Source organism: Electrona antarctica (genome assembly GCF_951216825.1).
Source record: "Electrona antarctica genome assembly, chromosome: 4".
In the NCBI taxonomy this organism is placed as follows: Eukaryota; Metazoa; Chordata; class Actinopteri; order Myctophiformes; family Myctophidae; genus Electrona; species Electrona antarctica.
Genome location: NC_136809.1, coordinates 642,480 through 663,580, shown reverse-complemented (window position 1 = coordinate 663,580; position 21,101 = coordinate 642,480). Strand labels below are relative to the sequence as shown.

Below are 21,101 nucleotides of genomic sequence, written 5' to 3'. Positions count from 1 at the left end.
ATCTACCTAATCTAATCTAATCTACCTAATCTAATCTAACTAATCTAATCTAACTAATCTAATCTAACTAATCTAATCTAACCAATCTAATCTAACTAATCTAATCTAATCTAATCTAACTAGTCTAATCTAATCTACCTAATCTAATCTACCTAATCTAATCTAATCTACCTAATCTACCTAATCTAATCTAATCTACCTAATCTACCTAATCTAATCTAACTAATCTAATCTAATCTACCTAATCTAACTAATCTAATCTAATCTACCTAATCTAATCTACCTAATCTAATCTAACTAATCTAATCTAATCTAATCTAATCTAATCTACCTAATCTAATCTAATCTACCTAATCTAATCTACCTAATCTAATCTAACTTGTTGTTAAGTTGTTTTTAGGATTGATTTTAAAATTATTTTACTTGTTTATAAAGCTCTCAATGGTCTCGCACCTTCCTACCTACATGACTGCCTGCCGAAATATGTCCCAAACCGCCCCCTAAGGTCTTCCACTGCTGGCCTGCTCGCTTTGCCTAAGAAATGGCAACTAAAAAATACGGGGAAGCAGCTTTTTGCTTCTACGGGCCGACGGCGTGGAACAAACTCCCACTGTACCTTCGACAGGCAGCCTCTGTAGACATTTTTAAAGCTCAGCTCAAGACCCACTTTTACACCCTTGCTTTTAATTGATTTATTTGTCTTTTAAAAAAAATGTTATTCATGTCCTCACTGTATTGTTTATGCCCTGCATTTCTTTTCTTTTTTGTGTAAAGCACTTTGAGCTGCATTTCATGTCATGAAAGGTGCTATACAAATAAAGTTTTATTATTATTATTATTATTATTATTATTATTAACTAATCTAATCTAACTAATCTAATCTAATCTACCTAATCTAATCTAATCTACCTAATCTAATCTAACTAGTCTAATCTAATCTACCTAATCTAATCTACTTAATCTAATCTACCTAATCTCCATAATCTAATCTAATCTACCTAATCTACCTAATCTAATCTAATCTACCTAATCTAATCTAATCTACCTAATCTACCTAATCTAATCTACCTAATCTAATCTAATCTATCTAATCTAATCTAATCTACCTAATCTAATCTACCTAATCTAATCAATGTAATCTCCCTAATCTACCTAATCTAATCTACCTAATCTACCTAATCTAATCTACCTAATCTACCTAATCCAATCTAATCTAATCTAATCTAATCTACCTAATCTAATCTAATCTAATCTAATCTACCTAATCTAATCTACCTAATCTAATCAATGTAATCTCCCTAATCTACCTAATCTAATCTACCTAATCTACCTAATCTAATCTACCTAATCTACCTAATCCAATCTAATCTAATCTACCTAATCTAATCTAATCTACCTAATCTAATCTACATAATCTCTCTAATCTAATCTAATCTACCTAATCTAATCTAATCTAATCTACCTAATCTACCTAATCTAGCTAATCTAATCTAATCTACCTAATCTAATCTACCTAATCTAATCAATGTAATCTCCCTAATCTACCTAATCTAATCTACCTAATCTACCTAATCTAATCTAATCTACCTAATCTACCTAATCTAATCTAATCTACCTAATCTAATCTAATCTACCTAATCTACCTAATCTAATCTACCTAATCTCTCTAATCTAATCTACCTAATCTAATCTAATCTACCTAATCTACCTAATCTACCTAATATAATATAATATAATCTAATCTAATCTACCTAATATAATCTAATCTAATCTACCTAATCTACCTAATCTAATCTACCTAATCTCTCTAATCTACCTAATCTAATCTACCTAATCTAATCCAATCTACCTAATCTAATCTAATCTACCTAATCTACCTAATCTAATCTAATCTACCTAATCTACCTAATCTACGTAATCTAATCTAATCTACCTAATCTAATCTACCTAATCTAATCTAATCTACCTAATCTACCTAATCTACCTAATGTACCTAATCTACCTAATCTAATCTACCTAATCTAATCTAATCTACCTAATCTACCTAATCTAATCTAATCTACCTAATCTAATATAATCTACCTAATCTAATCTAATCTAATCAATGTAATCTCTCTAATCTACTCAATAGCATGACATAACACTGACCAGGGATACGCCAATAGGGTGACATAACACTGACCAGGGATAGGCCAATAGGGTGACATAACACTGACCAGGGATAGGCCAATAGGGTGACATAACACTGACCAGGGATAGGCCAATAGGGTGACATAACACTGACCAGGGATAGGCCAATAGCCTGGCATAACACTGACCAGGGATAGGCCAATAGCCTGGCATAACACTGACCAGGGATAGGCCAATAGCCTGGCATAACACTGACCAGGGATAGGCCAATAGCCTGGCATAACACTGACCAGGGATAGGCCAATAGCCTGGCATAACACTGACCAGGGATAGGCCAATAGCCTGGCATAACACTGACCAGGGATAGGCCAATAGAGCGTTGCAGTCCCGCCCCCTTTCATGACGACGCCAGGCCCAGGAAATGAATCCCAATGCATTTTCCTCATAGACATTTCAAAAAGTATTTATTTAAATACCTTTTAAAGGTGTAGTGAAATGAAAAATACGTTTTTCACACTTTTAGACCATATCCGTGGTCATCATAATATGATGACCACGGTAAGGTAGGTAATATGATACCTAATCCATTGTTAGGTATGCCCATATTATGGGCATACCTAACAATGGATGCCAAAAAAATGGGAAATTCTCATTTTTGTGTGTTTTTATATCAAAAGTCCATAAAAAATATTTTGTATTACTTCCTGAAAACGAAAACGTGCTGCGTGATGACGAGTCGAGGCCCACAGTGATAAAAGCCAATAAAAATGAAGCTCACCCGTTTAATTCCCCATATCTCCGCATCCGTCCAGCACAGGCTGCACAGCTGCTACTGATTACAGAAATTAGGCATGTCCCGATACCGATACTTGTATCGGAATGTCCTCCGATATGCCCTTATTTGGTCATATCGGAATCGGCAAGTACGCCCCGCACCAATCCGATACCACATTTTATTTAATCACGTGATGCGCGCAGCACGGTGAGACGGGGCCGCCGGTATTGAAAACGCGCATCTCCAGCCATAGGTGTGAACGGCTTTGCCGACGTGCGAATGGGGGACAATTTAAAACAAAGGCGGCTTGCTGTAGTTTGCGACCAACATAAATTTGCATGCACAGGGGCTGCCAAGTAGGCTATCTTTTGTTGTTTTTCTTTCTCCCCCTCTCTTCGAAGTTAGACTGGACAAATAAACTCTAAACTGACTGGGCCACGGTGGGCTCACGTTCATGGTAACTTGCGCCGTGGGTGGAACGGGTGGAAAAGTTTGGTTACATTTTAAAATACAAGAGGGGAGCTAAATACACTGCAGTGATCCAACTATTGCAACTTCAACGGGGGAGAGAGAGGGAGAGAGAGAGAGTCGCGTTAGAGAGTTGCGTTAGAGAGAGAGAGAGAGACGGAGAGAGAGAGAGAGAGAGAGAGAGAGGAGGGGGGTCACGTTAGCAACAGGCTAAGCTCACAGCATATCGGTACGTTCGTTCTATAAAGGGTAGATCCGCTCCCGTTTGGGGCCTGCTGAGCCCCTAAACGGTAGCGATCTACCCTTTAATAGAACGAACGTACGGTACATTCGTTGCATGAAGCGTAGATCTGCGAGCTCGCAGCACGTCATGTCACAAACCGAAACAGCTCTCACTTGGTTTTGTCATTTTCCTCCCTCCGCAGTTAGGCTGCTGCTCTGTGCTGAGTGCTCTCGTTAGTTTTATTGTCCGTGGCCATGAAAAGTGCGTTCTCTCCCGAAGTTTGTTTGTTAGTTGCGTTGTGCGCGAGCAATGCGACCACCGGCATAGTGACAGCCAGTCAGCCAGGCTAACAGTCGGTATCGGCTAACACAGAAATTGTTGGATCGGAATCGGATCGGAAAACGAAAAAAGTGTATCGGGACATCCTTAACAGAAATCTTCCGTTTTTATTTCCATTCAAGATAACATCCAGAGAGTGTATTACTCGGTTTCAACTTAATCATCACGCAAAAAAATGTATCTGAAAACATTATAGGGTAGAAATAAGCCACATAAGAGTAAACTGGTAAAGCTGGCCGACTATCTGATTTGTAAACAAACATCCACACGCTGTCCTGCGTAGCATAGCTGCCGTCCCTAGCTACCGGCCCATCCCCTGAAGGGATGCGACGCTCTGATTGGTTCAGAAACTTCATAGCGGTGTTTCAACTTGAGACCGTCTGAAACTTCACAATAAAATGTCCACCATTTCCGTTTCACTACGCCTTTAAGCGTCGTACAAAGCCAACTCGAGTCGTGACAAATCATGACAACAAACACAATATTTTGGACCAAACAAAAAATTACAAAGAAGAAAAACAAGAAAAAAAGTGTTGTAACCTGCCGTTTTCTTCTTCTTTATAATTATTTGTTCGGCCCGAAAAATTGTGTTTGTTGTCATGATTTGTCACAACTCGAGTTGGCTTTGTACGACGCTTAAAAGGTCTTTAAATAAATACGTTTTGAAATGTCTATGAGGGAAATGAACGGGGAATAATTTCCTGGGCCCTGGTAGGGGGCGGGACTGCAACGCTCTATAGCCTGGTCAGGCTAGTGGCCTATCATTTATTTATCTTACTGACTTTGTCTTCAATGACCACAGAAAGCATGGAAACAGGTAAAAACTAAGGCTGTCAAAGTTAACGCGTTAATCGTGCGTTAACTCAACGTCCTTTTAACGGCGTTAATTTAATTAACGCGCGATTAACGCACGGTGAAGTTTGACAGAACGGTTGAGAGACGCATGCATCTGAATGCAGGCAGGCAGGTTCCAATAGCCCCGCCTCTCTCTCATTCCCCCCCACTCTCTCTCTACCATAATTCCCACACTCAGTCCGGACTCCGGACCGTCAGTAGGCTACTATAGGGCACTGAGCAGTTGAGCTGTGAGCAGAGGCTGAATGCCTCCGTTGGACTCGTTATTAATTAATTTGCTTCACAATGTGTTAGATCAGAAGCTCTTTGAAGTGGGCATTGGGCAAAAGCAAAACTCTGGCAGTTTTGGTTGACAAACATAGTTAGTTAGTTGTGAAAGCTTGATGCTAATCATGCTACACAGACCATGCTAATGAGTGCTAAAGCTAATGTTGATTTGCAGGAGAGAGAGGGACAGGGGCTCTCGTGTGTGTGTGTGTGTGTGTGTGTGTGTGTGTGTGTGTGTGTGTGTGTGTGTGTGTGTGTGTGTGTGTGTGTGTGTGTTTTGAGTTTATGATTTTGTTTCCCTCTTCCATGGCATTTGCAATAAAGCAAGCATTCTCCCATGTTGAGTATTTAAAACTTGAAAAGACCACCAGTGGTCCCTGAGGGGATTCCAGGTGGCCCACAGCTAAATGATGGAGGGTTGGTAACCAAATGAACCCTTATAGATCTTTAACTCTCAAGAGTTGAATAATTGTTAAACAAATGCATTACTTAAAGTTAATTTACAACAAGTCTACACAATTAGAGAACTTAGAAAACATGTTATTTTGATCAACATACAGCCTGTTATCTCTCCTAATGGTACCAACACCAATACAGTTCTTTAGTTTGGGTCTGGAAGGCTAAATGTCATCAAATGGTGGTCCGTGGCTCAAATGCAGAATAAATAATGGACCTTGATATGAAAAATCTTGAAAACCACTGATTTATATTTAGAACGGATAAAAAATATGCGATTAATTTGCGATTAACTATGGGCAATCATGCGATTAATCGCGATTAAATATTTTAATCGACTGACAGGCCTAGTAAAAACCCATGAACCTCTAAAACACATCAGCCACCAGAGGGCACACTTTCCTTCTGGCAGGCTTGAGATGTTCTGCTGTCATATTGTCCAGACCACAGGCCTGCTTATCTCCTAGCTTAACTATACTATACTACTATTACTAATAGTACCTACTAGTACTACTAGTATACTACTATTACTAATATTATATACTAGTAGTACTACTATGGTATATTATATCACTCCAACTAGTACTAGTGCAGCTCAAATGTATTAGCAAGTATGAAATGTTCTCACCAGGTATTTCTGAACTTTCTTCCACAGAGTAGCGAATTCCCCCAGACCCAGTTTTATAGTAGTAGGCCTAGTATTATTATTATTAAACAGTAGTAGTAGTAGTAGTAATAATAATAATATGTCTTACCAGGTATTTCTGAACCTTCTTCCACAGAGTAGCGAACTCCCCCAGACCCAGCTTTCCGTTCCCACTGCCCTGAGTCTGAGAGTTAAGGATTATTCATAATTACGTTAGAACAAAAAGACAGTAAAGACAGACCGATTAATCGGACCGATTAATGCATCGGTCTGTTTGATTACCATCGAACCGATGTCGATTAATCTAAAAACAACTAGAATCGACCGATACCGATGTGTCTGCCGATTAATCTCCCATCACTAAAATGTAATCAGCATATAATTACGGGCACATATTTCACATAGCCAATTATAATTATGACGAGACAGGAGCAAAGTGGAAAAGGATCAGGTACTGATTCTGTGGCTAAACGGTGCAGGAAGAGTAGACACCTGAACATTGTGACACCTCAGTGTTAAATTGGATTTTTTTCCCCCCTCCAAAAGCATGTAAAATAAGGAATGAATTAGTATAATGCACTTAAGCCTCTCCAACTGATCCAAAATGCCGCAGCTCGCTTGGTCTTCAACCAGCCAAAATTCTCACATGTCTCCCCCCTGCTCCGCTCCCTGCACTGGCTCCCGGTCGCTGACCGCACAGAATACAAAACTCTGATGCTGGCATTTAAAGCAACCAAAGGTATGGCTCCCCCATATCTTGCAAGCATGATTGAACCCTACAAACCCTCCCGCGCACTCAGATCAGCCAACGCAGGGAAGCTGGAAGTACCCTCACTAAAAACGCCGGGACAACGCTCCACACGTCCCAAACTCTTCTCCCTTCTGGCCCCAAAACTGTGGAATGCACTTCCCGTTGCAATCAGAACTGCAGCATCACTCCCGATCTATAGCATGTCATGTAGACAGCACAATAACAGTACAGCATAGTATAATATATATGTATAGTGTCATTATATATAGATATGTTCTAGTTACGTTCTTAGCTTACGCATGTTTCTTGATAAATGCTTATTATATATGTGATGTATTCCCATACTTTTTGTTCTTGCTTAATGTAAGTCGCTGTGGATTAAGAGCGTCTGCTAAATGCCTAAATTGTAAATTGTAAATTGTAGGTAGGATATCCTAGGAGCACAGGTCTGCACCAGGTCAGGTAGGATATCCTAGAGGAGCACAGGTCTCCACCAGGTCAGGTAGGATATCCTAGAGGAGCACAGGTCTCCACCAGGCCAGGTAGGATATCCTAGGAGCACAGTTCTCCACCAGGTCAGGTAGGATATCCTAGGAGCACAGGTCTCCACCAGGTCAGGTAGGATATCCTAGAGGAGCACAGGTCTCCACCAGGCCAGGTAGGATATCCTAGGAGCACAGTTCTCCACCAGGTCAGGTAGGATATCCTAGGAGCACAGGTCTCCACCAGGTCAGGTAGGATATCCTAGGAGCACAGGTCTCCACCAGGTCAGGTAGGATATCCTAGGAGCACAGGTCTCCACCAGGTCAGGTAGGATATCATAGGAGCACAGGTCTCCACCAGGTCAGGTAGGATATCCTAGAGGAGCACAGGTCTCCACCAGGTCAGGTAGGATATCCTAGGAGCACAGGTCTCCACCAGGTCAGGTAGGATATCCTAGAGGAGCACAGGTCTGCACCAGGTCAGGTAGGATATCCTAGGAGCACATGTCTCCACCAGGTCAGGTAGGATATCCTAGGAGCACATGTCTCCATCAGGTCAGGTAGGATATCCTAGGAGCACAGGTCTCCACCAGGTCAGGTAGGATATCCTAGAGGAGCACAGGTCTGCACCAGGTCAGGTAGGATATCCTAGAGGAACACAGGTCTCCACCAGGTCAGGTAGGATATCCTAGAGGAACACAGGTCTCCACCAGGGCAGGTAGGATATCCTAGAGGAGCACAGGTCTCCACCAGGTCAGGTAGGATATCCTAGAGGAGCACAGGTCTCCACCAGGGCAGGTAGGATATCCTAGAGGAGCACAGGTCTCCACCAGGTCAGGTAGGATATCCTAGAGGAGCACAGGTCTCCACCAGGTCAGGTAGGATATCCTAGGAGCACAGGTCTCCACCAGGTCAGGTAGGATATCCTAGGAGCACAGGTCTCCACCAGGTCAGGTAGGATATCCTAGAGGAGCACATGTCTCCACCAGGTCAGGTAGGATATCGTAGAGGAACACAGGTCTGCACCGGGTCAGGTAGGATATCCTAGAGGAACACAGGTCTCCACCAGGTCAGGTAGGATATCCTAGAGGAGCACAGGTCTCCACCAGGTCAGGTAGGATATCCTAGGAGCACAGGTCTCCACCAGGTCAGGTAGGATATCCTAGAGGAGCACAGGTCTGCACCAGGTCAGGTAGGATATCCTAGAGGAACACATGTCTCCACCAGGTCAGGTAGGATATCCTAGGAGCACAGGTCTCAACCAGGTCAGGTAGGATATCCTAGAGGAGCACAGGTCTGCACCAGGTCAGGTAGGATATCCTAGGAGCACATGTCTCCACCAGGTCAGGTAGGATATCCTAGGAGCACATGTCTCCACCAGGTCAGGTAGGATATCCTAGAGGAACACATGTCTCCACCAGGTCAGGTAGGATATCCTAGAGGAGCACAGGTCTGCACCAGGTCAGGTAGGATATCCTAGAGGAACACAGGTCTCCACCAGGTCAGGTAGGATATCCTAGAGGAACACAGGTCTGCACCAGGTCAGGTAGGATATCCTAGAGGAGAACAGGTCTGCACCAGGTCAGGTAGGATATCCTAGAGGAACACAGGTCTGCACCAGGTCAGGTAGGATATCCTAGAGGAACACAGGTCTCCACCAGGTCAGGTAGGATATCCTAGAGGAACACAGGTCTCCACCAGGTCAGGTAGGATATCCTAGGAGCACAGGTCTCCACCAGGTCAGGTAGGATATCCTAGGAGCACAGGTCTCCACCAGGTCAGGTAGGATATCCTAGAGGAGCACAGGTCTGCACCAGGTCAGGTAGGATATCCTAGGAGCACATGTCTCCACCAGGTCAGGTAGGATATCCTAGGAGCACATGTCTCCATCAGGTCAGGTAGGATATCCTAGGAGCACAGGTCTCCACCAGGTCAGGTAGGATATCCTAGAGGAACACAGGTCTCCACCAGGGCAGGTAGGATATCCTAGAGGAGCACAGGTCTCCACCAGGTCAGGTAGGATATCCTAGAGGAGCACAGGTCTCCACTAGGGCAGGTAGGATATCCTAGAGGAGCACAGGTCTCCACCAGGTCAGGTAGGATATCCTAGAGGAACACAGGTCTCCACCAGGTCAGGTAGGATATCCTAGGAGCACAGGTCTCCACCAGGTCAGGTAGGATATCCTAGGAGCACAGGTCTCCACCAGGTCAGGTAGGATATCCTAGAGGAGCACATGTCTCCACCAGGTCAGGTAGGATATCCTAGAGGAACACAGGTCTGCACCGGGTCAGGTAGGATATCCTAGAGGAACACAGGTCTCCACCAGGTCAGGTAGGATATCCTAGAGGAGCACAGGTCTCCACCAGGTCAGGTAGGATATCCTAGGAGCACAGGTCTCCACCAGGTCAGGTAGGATATCCTAGAGGAGCACAGGTCTGCACCAGGTCAGGTAGGATATCCTAGAGGAACACATGTCTCCACCAGGTCAGGTAGGATATCCTAGGAGCACAGGTCTCAACCAGGTCAGGTAGGATATCCTAGAGGAGCACAGGTCTGCACCAGGTCAGGTAGGATATCCTAGGAGCACATGTCTCCACCAGGTCAGGTAGGATATCCTAGGAGCACATGTCTCCACCAGGTCAGGTAGGATATCCTAGAGGAACACATGTCTCCACCAGGTCAGGTAGGATATCCTAGAGGAGCACAGGTCTGCACCAGGTCAGGTAGGATATCCTAGAGGAACACAGGTCTCCACCAGGTCAGGTAGGATATCCTAGAGGAACACAGGTCTGCACCAGGTCAGGTAGGATATCCTAGAGGAGAACAGGTCTGCACCATGTCAGGTAGGATATCCTAGAGGAACACAGGTCTGCACCAGGTCAGGTAGGATATCCTAGAGGAACACAGGTCTCCACCAGGTCAGGTAGGATATCCTAGAGGAACACAGGTCTCCACCAGGTCAGGTAGGATATCCTAGGAGCACAGGTCTCCACCAGGTCAGGTAGGATATCCTAGAGGAGCACAGGTCTCCACCAGGTCAGGTAGGATATCCTAGGAGCACATGTCTCCACCAGGTCAGGTAGGATATCCTAGGAGCACAGGTCTCCACCAGGTCAGGTAGGATATCCTAGAGGAACACAGGTCTCCACCAGGTCAGGTAGGATATCCTAGGAGCACAGGTCTCCACCAGGTCAGGTAGGATATCCTAGAGGAGCACAGATCTCCACCAGGCTAGGTAGGATATCCTAGGAGCACAGGTCTCCACCAGGTCAGGTAGGATATCCTAGAGGAGCACAGGTCTCCACCAGGCTAGGTAGGATATCCTAGGAGCACAGGTCTCCACCAGGTCAGGTAGGATATCCTAGGAGCACAGGTCTCCACCAGGTCAGGTAGGATATCCTAGAGGAACACATGTCTCCACCAGGTCAGGTAGGATATCCTAGAGGAGCACAGGTCTCCACCAGGTCAGGTAGGATATCCTAGAGGAACACATGTCTCCACCAGGTCAGGTAGGATATCCTAGAGGAACACATGTCTCCACCAGGTCAGGTAGGATATCCTAGGAGCACAGGTCTCCACCAGGTCAGGTAGGATATCCTAGAGGAACACATGTCTCCACCAGGTCAGGTAGGATATCCTAGAGGAGCACAGGTCTCCACCAGGTCAGGTAGGATATCCTAGAGGAACACAGGTCTCCACCAGGTCAGGTAGGATATCCTAGAGGAACACAGGTCTGCACCAGGTCAGGTAGGATATCCTAGAGGAACACAGGTCTCCACCAGGTCAGGTAGGATATCCTAGAGGAGCACAGGTCTGCACCAGGTCAGGTAGGATATCCTAGAGGAGCACAGGTCTGCACCAGGTCAGGTAGGATATCCTAGAGGAGCACAGGTCTCCACCAGGTCAGGTAGGATATCCTAGAGGAGCACAGGTCTCCACCAGGTCAGGTAGGATATCCTAGAGGAGCACAGGTCTGCACCAGGTCAGGTAGGATATCCTAGAGGAGCACAGGTCTCCACCAGGTCAGGTAGGATATCCTAGAGGAGCACAGGTCTCCACCAGGTCAGGTAGGATATCCTAGAGGAGCACAGGTCTGCACCAGGTCAGGTAGGATATCCTAGAGGAGCACAGGTCTCCACCAGGTCAGGTAGGATATCCTAGAGGAGCACAGGTCTCCACCAGGTCAGGTGGAGTGGTGGTTCCCATCAGTGTTGATTTTGTCGACTAAAACCATGACGAAAAATGCTCGTCGACTACCTAACTAATAAGGGTAATAAGGTAATAAGGTAATAAGGTAATGAGGGTAATAAGGATACGTCCATCAGGTTGACCATGATGTAATCAGGGTAATAAGGTAATAAGGTAATGAGGGTAATAGGGTAATCAGGGTAATCAGGGTAATAAGGATACGTCCATCAGGTTGACCATGATGTAATAAGGGTAATAAGGGTAATAAGGTAATAAGGTAATGAGGGTAATAGGGTAATAGGGTAATCAGGGTAATCAGGGTAATAAGGATACGTCCATCAGGTTGACCATGATGTAATAAGGGTAATAAGGGTAATAAGGTAATAAGGTAATAATGGTCATAAGGATACATCCATCAGGTTGACCATGATGTAATAAGGGTAATAAGGGTAATAAGGTAATAAGGTAATGAGGGTAATAGGGTAATCAGGGTAATAAGGATACGTCCATCAGGTTGACCATGATGTAATAAGGGTAATAAGGGTAATAAGGTAATCAGGGTAATAAGGATACGTCCATCAGGTTGACCATGATGTAATAAGGGTAATAAGGGTAATAAGGTAATAAGGTAATGAGGGTAATAGGGTAATCAGGGTAATCAGGGTAATAAGGATACGTCCATCAGGTTGACCATGATGTAATAAGGGTAATAAGGGTAATAAGGTAATAAGGTAATGAGGGTAATAGGGTAATCAGGGTAATCAGGGTAATAAGGATACGTCCATCAGGTTGACCATGATGTAATAAGGGTAATAAGGGTAATAAGGTAATAAGGTAATAATGGTCATAAGGATACATCCATCAGGTTGACCATGATGTAATAAGGGTAATAAGGGTAATAAGGTAATAAGGTAATGAGGTAATAATGGTCATAAGGATACATCCATCAGGTTGACCATGATGTAATAAGGGTAATAAGGGTAATAAGGTAATAAGGTAATGAGGGTAATAGGGTAATCAGGGTAATAAGGATACGTCCATCAGGTTGACCATGATGTAATAAGGGTAATAAGGGTAATAAGGTAATGAGGGTAATAAGGTAATCAGGGTAATAAGGATACGTCCATCAGGTTGACCATGATGTAATCAGGGTAATAGGGTAATAAGGTAATAAGGTAATAATGGTCATAAGGATACATACATCAGGTTGACCATGATGTAATCAGGGTAATAAGGTAATAAGGGTAATAAGGTAATAAGGTAATAAGGATACGTCCATCAGGTTGACCATGATGTAATAAGGGTAATAAGGTAATAAGGTAATGAGGTAATGAGGGTAATAAGGTAATCAGGGTAATAAGGATACGTCCATCAGGTTGACCATGATGTAATAAGGGTAATAAGGTAATAAGGTAATAAGGTAATGAGGGTAATAAGGTAATCAGGGTAATAAGGATACGTCCATCAGGTTGACCATGATGTAATAAGGGTAATAAGGTAATAAGGTAATGAGGGTAATAAGGTAATCAGGGTAATAAGGATACGTCCATCAGGTTGACCATGATGTAATAAGGGTAATAAGGGTAATAAGGTAATGAGGGTAATAAGGGTAATAAGGTAATCAGGGTAATAAGGATACGTCCATCAGGTTGACCATGATGTAATAAGGGTAATAAGGGTAATAAGGTAATAAGGTAATGAGGGTAATAAGGTAATCAGGGTAATAAGGATACGTCCATCAGGTTGACCATGATGTAATCAGGGTAATAAGGTAATAAGGTAATAAGGTAATAATGGTCATAAGGATACATCCATCAGGTTGACCATGATGTAATCAGGGTAATAAGGTAATAAGGATACGTCCATCAGGTTGACCATGATGTAATCAGGGTAATAAGGTAATAAGGTAATAATGGTCATAAGGATACATCCATCAGGTTGACCATGATGTAATCAGGGTAATAAGGTAATAAGGTAACAATGGTCATAAGGATACGTCCATCAGGTTGACCATGATGCGACAGGTCTCCATGCTGAAGCCGTCCGTCTTGATGTCAGTTCCTACAGGAAACAGGAAGGAATCACATTACTTTTACCTTCAGTATAAGCATTAGCACTATTCCACAATCTCTGAATGCTCTATAGAGTCTGGACCTACAGCCCCATGAGCTGAGTAAGGAATGCTATATAGAGTCTGGACCTACAGCCCCATGAGCTGAGTAAGGAATGCTATATAGAGTCTGGACCTACAGCCCCATGAGCTGAGTAAGGAATGCTATATAGAGGGGTGTTGGGGGGGGCAGGCACTCAGATCAGAGAACCAATAGGATCCAACACAGTGATCCCGGCGAACCCTTCATGTCCGGGTTATCAGAGAGGAGGGGGCTGCTGTTGTTGTTGTTAGCAGTGATCGTTAGCATTAGCTCAGTGATCGTTAGCATTAGCTCAGTGATCGTTAGCATTAGCTCAGACCCCTTAGCTCTCGTCAGAAACGGTTTCATGTCCGCAGCGATGCGAGACAAAGTCACAAATGAAATGTGATCGTCGGGATGCGCGACGTCTCACCACGGACAGACGGCTCACCACGGACAGCGCTCGAAGCTTTAGAGATAAACAGGGTCTCACCACGGACAGCGCTCGAAGCTTTAGAGATAAACAGGGTCTCACCACGGACAGCGCTCGAAGCTTTAGAGATAAACAGGGTCTCACCACGGACAGCGCTCGAAGCTTTAGAGATAAACAGGGTCTCACCACGGACAGCGCTCGAAGCTTTAGAGATAAACAGGGTCTCACCACGGACAGCGCTCGAAGCTTTAGAGATAAACAGGGCTCACCACGGACAGCGCTCCAAGCTTTAGAGATACAGGGCTTTGAACATCCTGCTGTAATGGAGGCTCAATGAAAAAACCCCATAGCTGTTGGGGACGGATGTGTTGCATAGCAACCGGAGCAATGCAGGTAAATAGTTCTCCTCCTACCTCACCGACCGGACCTACCAGGTTTCCTGGAAAGGTCTGCTATCATCCCCCCGAACCCTCCAAACTGGGGTCCCACAGGGATCTGTACTTGGTCCCCTCCTTTTCTCACTGTACACTAAATCCCTTGGCACTATCATCTCCGCTCACAATATATCATATCACTGCTACGCCGATGACACACAACTGTTTCTATCCTTCCCCCCCTCTGCCTCTCAGGTGGAAGAGCGCATCACTGCATGCCTGGCTGACATCTCACAGTGGATGTCCTCCAACCACCTCAAGCTGAACCCAGACAAGACTGAGCTTCTCTTCTTCCCAGCTAAGTCCTGCCCTATGCGGGAGCTAACTATTTCCGTAGACAACGCCCTGGTAACGTCTGTCCCAACAGCCAGGAACCTTGGTGTTGTCCTGGACAGTCAGCTCTCGTTCAAAACTCACATCACAGCTGTCACTCGATCCTGCAGGTTCACACTCTATAACATACGACGAATTAGACCGTTCCTCACCCAGGAATCAGCCCAGCTCCTAATCCAGACAACAGTCTTGTCAAAACTCGACTATTGTAACGCCCTCCTTACTGGCCTACCGGCATGTGCACTTAAGCCTCTCCAACAGATCCAAAATGTCGCAGCTCGCTTGGTCTTCAACCAGCCAAAATTCTCACATGCTCCGCTCCCTCCACTGGCTCCCGGTCGCTGCCCGCACAGAATACAAAACCCTGATGCTGGCATTCAAAGCAACCAGAGGTATGGCTCCCCCATATCTTGCAAGTATGACCCTCCCGCGCACTCAGATCAGCCAATGCAGGGAAGCTGGAAGTACCCTCACTAAAAACGCTGGGACAACGCTCCACACGTCCCAAACTCTTCTCCCTTCTGGCTCCAAAACTGTGGAATGCACTCCCCGTTGCAGTCAGAACTGCAGCATCACTCCCAATCTTCCGCCGTAGTCTGAAAACCCACCTTTTCAGACTCCACCATGGCCCATAGCACTTACCCTACCCCCTTAGATAGCACTTTTTAGAATTAGATAGCATTTGATACAGACTTATAGCATGTTATGTAGACAGCACAATAATTGCATTGTATGTAGTCATAGCACTTCATAGTATATATGTACAGCATAGTATAGTATATATGTATAGTTTATATGTACAGTGTCATTATATAGATATGTTCTAGCTACGTTCTTAGCTTACGCATGTTTCTTGATAAATGCTTTTTATATATGTGATGTATTCCCATGCTTTTGTTCTTGCTTAATGTAAATCGCTCTGGATTTAAATGCCTAAATTGTAAATTGTAAATGGATGGTCGCCGCTTTCATATATGGAGTATACAAAGGGGGGGGGGGACTACGAACATGTTCGTAGATGGCTGATGCCGTACCCGTAGGGGGTACGATTATGATTGTAAATAGCAGAGAAAGTATTAAACAATCCAACAGGATGACAACTGGACTCACGTTTGCCGACGATTTTGTTGAGAATAGTTCTGAGTTCCACTGCCGAGATCTCCATGTCCTGAAAATAAATAACATGTGTGTGAGTGCGTGGCTGCGTGGCTGCGTGGCTGCGTGGCTGCGTGGCTGCGTGCGTGCGTGCGTGCGTGCGTGCGTGCGTGTGTGTGCGTACATCTCCAGCCAGTTTGCTGAACAGTCCACGAAATCCTTCATCCACGTCATCAGCTGACACCGTATCCTAGCAACACAATGTAAACAACATCACATGACACCGTATCCTAGCAACACAATGTAAACAACATCACATGACACCATATCCTAGCAACACAATGTAAACAACATCACATGACACCGTATCCTAGCAACACAATGTAAACAACATCACATGACACCGTATCCTAGCAACACAATGTAAACATCACATGACACCATATCCTAGCAACACAATGTAAACAACATCACATGACACCGTATCCTAGCAACACAATGTAAACAACATCACAAGACACCGTATCCTAGCAACACAATGTAAACAACATCACAAGACACCGTATCCTAGCAAAACAATGTAAACAACATCACATGACACCGTATCCTAGCAACACAATGTAAACAACATCACATGACACCGTATCCTAGCAACACAAAACAACAATTTCAACCGTTTATGCATCAATTAAATATTTATGCATAATTAATGCATGTTAAACATTTCATCACACAGATCTACATTATTCTTATATTCATTATCTTACATTATTCTTATATTCATTATCTTACATTATTCTTATATTCATTATCTTACATTATTCACCATATTAATGAAAACAATACCTACATCTTCCAGGTCGCAGGTCACGGGGTCGTCACAGGGTCTAGACAAAGAGATCGATACATTTAAATGTAATATAATATACATGATTACATTTAAATGTAATATAATATACATGATTACATTTAAATGTAATATAATATATATGATTACATTTAAATGTAATATAATATATATGATATTTAAATGTAATATAATATATATGATTACATTTAAATGTAATATAATATATATGATTACATTTAAATGTAATATAATATATATGATTACATTTAAATGTAATATAATATACATGATTACATTTAAATGTAATATAATATATATGATTACATTTAAATGTAATATAATATATATGATTACATTTAAATGTAATATAATATATATGATATTTAAATGTAATATAATATATATGATTACATTTAAATGTAATATAATATATATGATTACATTTAAATGTAATATAATATATATGATTATATTTAAATGTAATAAAATGCCAACCACATGTGAGGGATAATGTACGGCTGAGTGGTCATTGTTTATAGAGAAATATAAACGACCACTCAGCCAGACATTATCCCGCTCATTACAGGAATACTTACTTAATACACTAATTAATACATTGACCCAAAACACATCAAAACCTATTTCCTGGCTTGGTAATGAAAGTATTCCATAAGTGTTGAGTTGAGTTGATGAAATGGAATCCGTTTAGCTGTAAATGACACTGTGTCACAGTGTGTCACAGTGTGTGTGTGTGTGTGTGTGTGTGTGTGTGTGTGTGTGTGTGTGTGTGTGTGTGTGTGTGTGTGTGTGTGTGTGTGTGTGTGTGTGTGTGTGTACACACAGTGTACTTACAGAGTCTCGGTCTGTTTCTCAGAGAACACTCGGATACAGAAGTCTCCGTTCAGATGAGGCTCAAATGTAGACGGAATGATGAGGTATTCTCCTGGAGGCAGTTTGAACCTGGAGCTCACCTGGAAATATATAATATAATATAAACATTATAAACATATTAATATTAATATTATACTGATGAATGATGAGGTATTCTCCTGGAGGCAGTTTGAACCTGGAGCTCACCTGGAAATATATAATATAATATAAACATTATAAACATATTAATATTAATATTATACTGATGAATGATGAGGTATTCTCCTGGAGGCAGTTTGAACCTGGAGCTCACCTAGAAATATATAATATAATATAAACATTATAAACATATTAATATTAATATTATACTGATGAATGATGAGGTATTCTCCTGGAGGCAGTTTGAACCTGGAGCTCACCTGGAAATATATAATATAATATAAACATTATAAACATATTATTATTAATATTATACTGATGAATGATGAGGTATTCTCCTGGAGGCAGTTTGAACCTGGAGCTCACCTAGAAATATATAAAATATAATATATACATTATTAATATTGTACTATACTACTATTGTGTTGCTTCCTCTTGCCCCCCCAGGGGGCCAGGGGGTCAGGGGTCAGGGTAGGGGTCAGGGGGAGGTAGGGGTTAGGGGCTAGGGGTCAGGGGTCAGGGGGTCGTACCTCTCTCAGGTTAATTAAGGTCTTAGAGCGAGGTAGGGGTTAGGGGGTAGGGGTCAGGGAGTCGTACCTCTCTCAGATTAATTAAGGTCTTAGAGCGAGGTAGGGGTTAGGGGTCAGGGGTCAGGGGGTTGTACCTCTCTCAGGTTGATGAAGGTCTCAGAGCGAGGTAGGGGTTAGGGGCTAGGGGTCAGGGGTCAGGGGGTTGTACCTCTCTCAGGTTGACGAAGGTCTCGGAGCGAGCCGTCTGAGCGTGAGTCAGGAAGAAGTTCTTGTCCAGATGGACCTCCCTCTGACCGTGGAACTGGCCAATCACAGGGCAGGACGGGACAATAAGCCGGCCAATGACAGCGCAGCAGAGAAAATAAACATTAGCATAATCATTACAGACAGAGTTGTGTCAGCGATAAATAGTAGAAGATTGTGTAAAACATGGATTGTGTTAAAACGCGTGCGTACGTGCGTGCGTGCGTGCGTGCGTGCGTGCGTGCGTGCGTGTCTGTCTCCACCTACCTGTGGTGGAACCTATAGAACAACAAACAGAAGGAGAGAAAAAAAAACATCAGTTTATTTGTCCTGATGCATTGTGGGAACAGAGACGACCAATCAGAACACAGGAGGAGGAGACATTTCAGTAGGCAGTCCGATAGTTAGTTTACCTCCAACACCACATCCTCTATAACTAGTTTAGATAGTTTAATTAGTTAGTGAACTAGTTTACCTCATAGATGGCGAACCCCACAGTGTGATAGATTAGTTAGTGAACTAGTTTACCTCATAGATGGCGAACCCCACAGTGTGATAGATTAGTTAGTGAACTAGTTTACCTCGTAGATGGCGAACCCCACAGTGTGATAGATTAGTTAGTGAACTAGTTTACGTCGTAGATAGCGAACCCCAGTGTGATAGATTAGTTAGTGAACTAGTTTACGTCGTAGATAGCGAACCCCACAGTGTGATAGATTAGTTAGTGAACTAGTTTAACTCGTAGATGGTGAACCCCACGGTGTGATAGATTAGTTAGTGAACTAGTTTACCTCATAGATAGCGAACCCCACAGTGTGATAGATTAGTTAGTGAACTAGTTTACCTCGTAGATGGCGAACCCCACAGTGTGATAGATTAGTTAGTGAACTAGTTTACCTCGTAGATGGCGAACCCCACAGTGTGATAGATTAGTTAGTGAACTAGTTTACGTCGTAGATAGCAAACCCCACAGTGTGATAGATTAGTTAGTGAACTAGTTTACCTCGTAGATGGCGAACCCCACAGTGTGATAGATTAGTTAGTGAACTAGTTTACGTCGTAGATAGCGAACCCCACAGTGTGATAGATTAGTTAGTGAACTAGTTTACCTCGTAGATGGCGAACCCCACAGTGTGATAGATTAGTTAGTGAACTAGTTTACCTCGTAGATGGCGAACCCCACAGTGTGATAGATTAGTTAGTGAACTAGTTTACGTCGTAGATGGCGAACCCCACAGTGTGATAGATTAGTTAGTGAACTAGTTTACCTCGTAGATGGCGAACCCCACAGTGTGATAGATTAGTTAGTGAACTAGTTTACGTCGTAGATAGCGAACCCCACAGTGTGATAGATTAGTTAGTGAACTAGTTTACCTCGTAGATGGCGAACCCCACAGTGTGATAGATTAGTTAGTGAACTAGTTTACCTCGTAGATGGCGAACCCCACAGTGTGATAGATTAGTTAGTGAACTAGTTTACGTCATAGATGGCGAACCCCACAGTGTGATAGATTAGTTAGTGAACTAGTTTACGTCGTAGATAGCGAACCCCACAGTGTGATAGATTAGTTAGTGAACTAGTTTACGTCGTAGATGGCGAACCCCACAGTGTGATAGATTAGTTAGTGAACTAGTTTACGTCGTAGATAGCGAACCCCACAGTGTGATAGATTAGTTAGTGAACTAGTTTACGTCGTAGATGGCGAACCCCACAGTGTGATAGATTAGTTAGTGAACCAGTTAACCTCGTAGATAGCGAACCCCACAGTGTGATAGATTAGTTAGTGAACTAGTTTACCTCGTAGATGGCGAACCCCACAGTGTGATAGATTAGTTAGTGAACTAGTTTACGTCGTAGATGGCGAACCCCACAGTGTGATAGATTAGTTAGTGAACTAGTTTACGTCGTAGATAGCGAACCCCACAGTGTGATAGATTAGTTAGTGAACTAGTTTACCTCGTAGATGGCGAACCCCACAGTGTGATAGATTAGTTAGTGAACTAGTTTATGTCGTAGATAGCGAACACCACAGTGTGATAGATTAGTTAGTGAACTAGTTTACGTCGTAGATAGCGAACCCCACAGTGTGATAGATTAGTTAGTGAACTAGTTTACGTCGTAGATGGCGAACCCCACAGTGTGATAGATTAGTTAGTGAACTAGTTAACCTCGTAGATGGCGAACCCCACAGTGTGATAGATTAGTTAGTGAACTAGTTTACCTCGTAGATGGCGAAACCCACAGTGTGATAGATTAGTTAGTGAACTAGTTTACGTCGTAGATAGCGAACCCCACAGTGTGATAGATTAGTTAGTGAACTAGTTTACGTCGTAGATAGCGAACCCCACAGTGTGATAGATTAGTTAGTGAACTAGTTTACCTCGTAGATGGCGAACCCCACAGTGTGATAGATTAGTTAGTGAACTAGTTTACGTCGTAG

At 43.1% G+C, this 21,101-nt stretch overlaps 1 protein-coding gene across 3 annotated transcripts in view; it reads right to left on the bottom strand.

Annotated features, from left to right (window-relative positions):
• Positions 1–21,101, bottom strand: part of LOC306922525 (calpain-2 catalytic subunit-like) — a 100,752-nt gene that overhangs the window by 25,427 nt on the left and 54,224 nt on the right. For all 3 annotated transcript variants that reach the window (XR_013789936.1, XM_079500193.1, XM_079500194.1), the window contains exons 11-18: positions 18,928–18,939; positions 18,626–18,718; positions 17,711–17,829; positions 16,859–16,895; positions 16,193–16,258; positions 16,024–16,081; positions 13,578–13,642; positions 6,269–6,337 (exon numbers count right to left, since the gene is read on the bottom strand). Coding sequence is in view for 2 of the 3 variants with exons in the window: in XM_079500193.1 (XP_079356319.1) it covers positions 6,269–6,337; positions 13,578–13,642; positions 16,024–16,081; positions 16,193–16,258; positions 16,859–16,895; positions 17,711–17,829; positions 18,626–18,718; positions 18,928–18,939 (519 nt within the window). In the remaining variant the exon portion in view is untranslated. The remainder of the gene's footprint in view (positions 1–6,268; positions 6,338–13,577; positions 13,643–16,023; positions 16,082–16,192; positions 16,259–16,858; positions 16,896–17,710; positions 17,830–18,625; positions 18,719–18,927; positions 18,940–21,101) is intronic.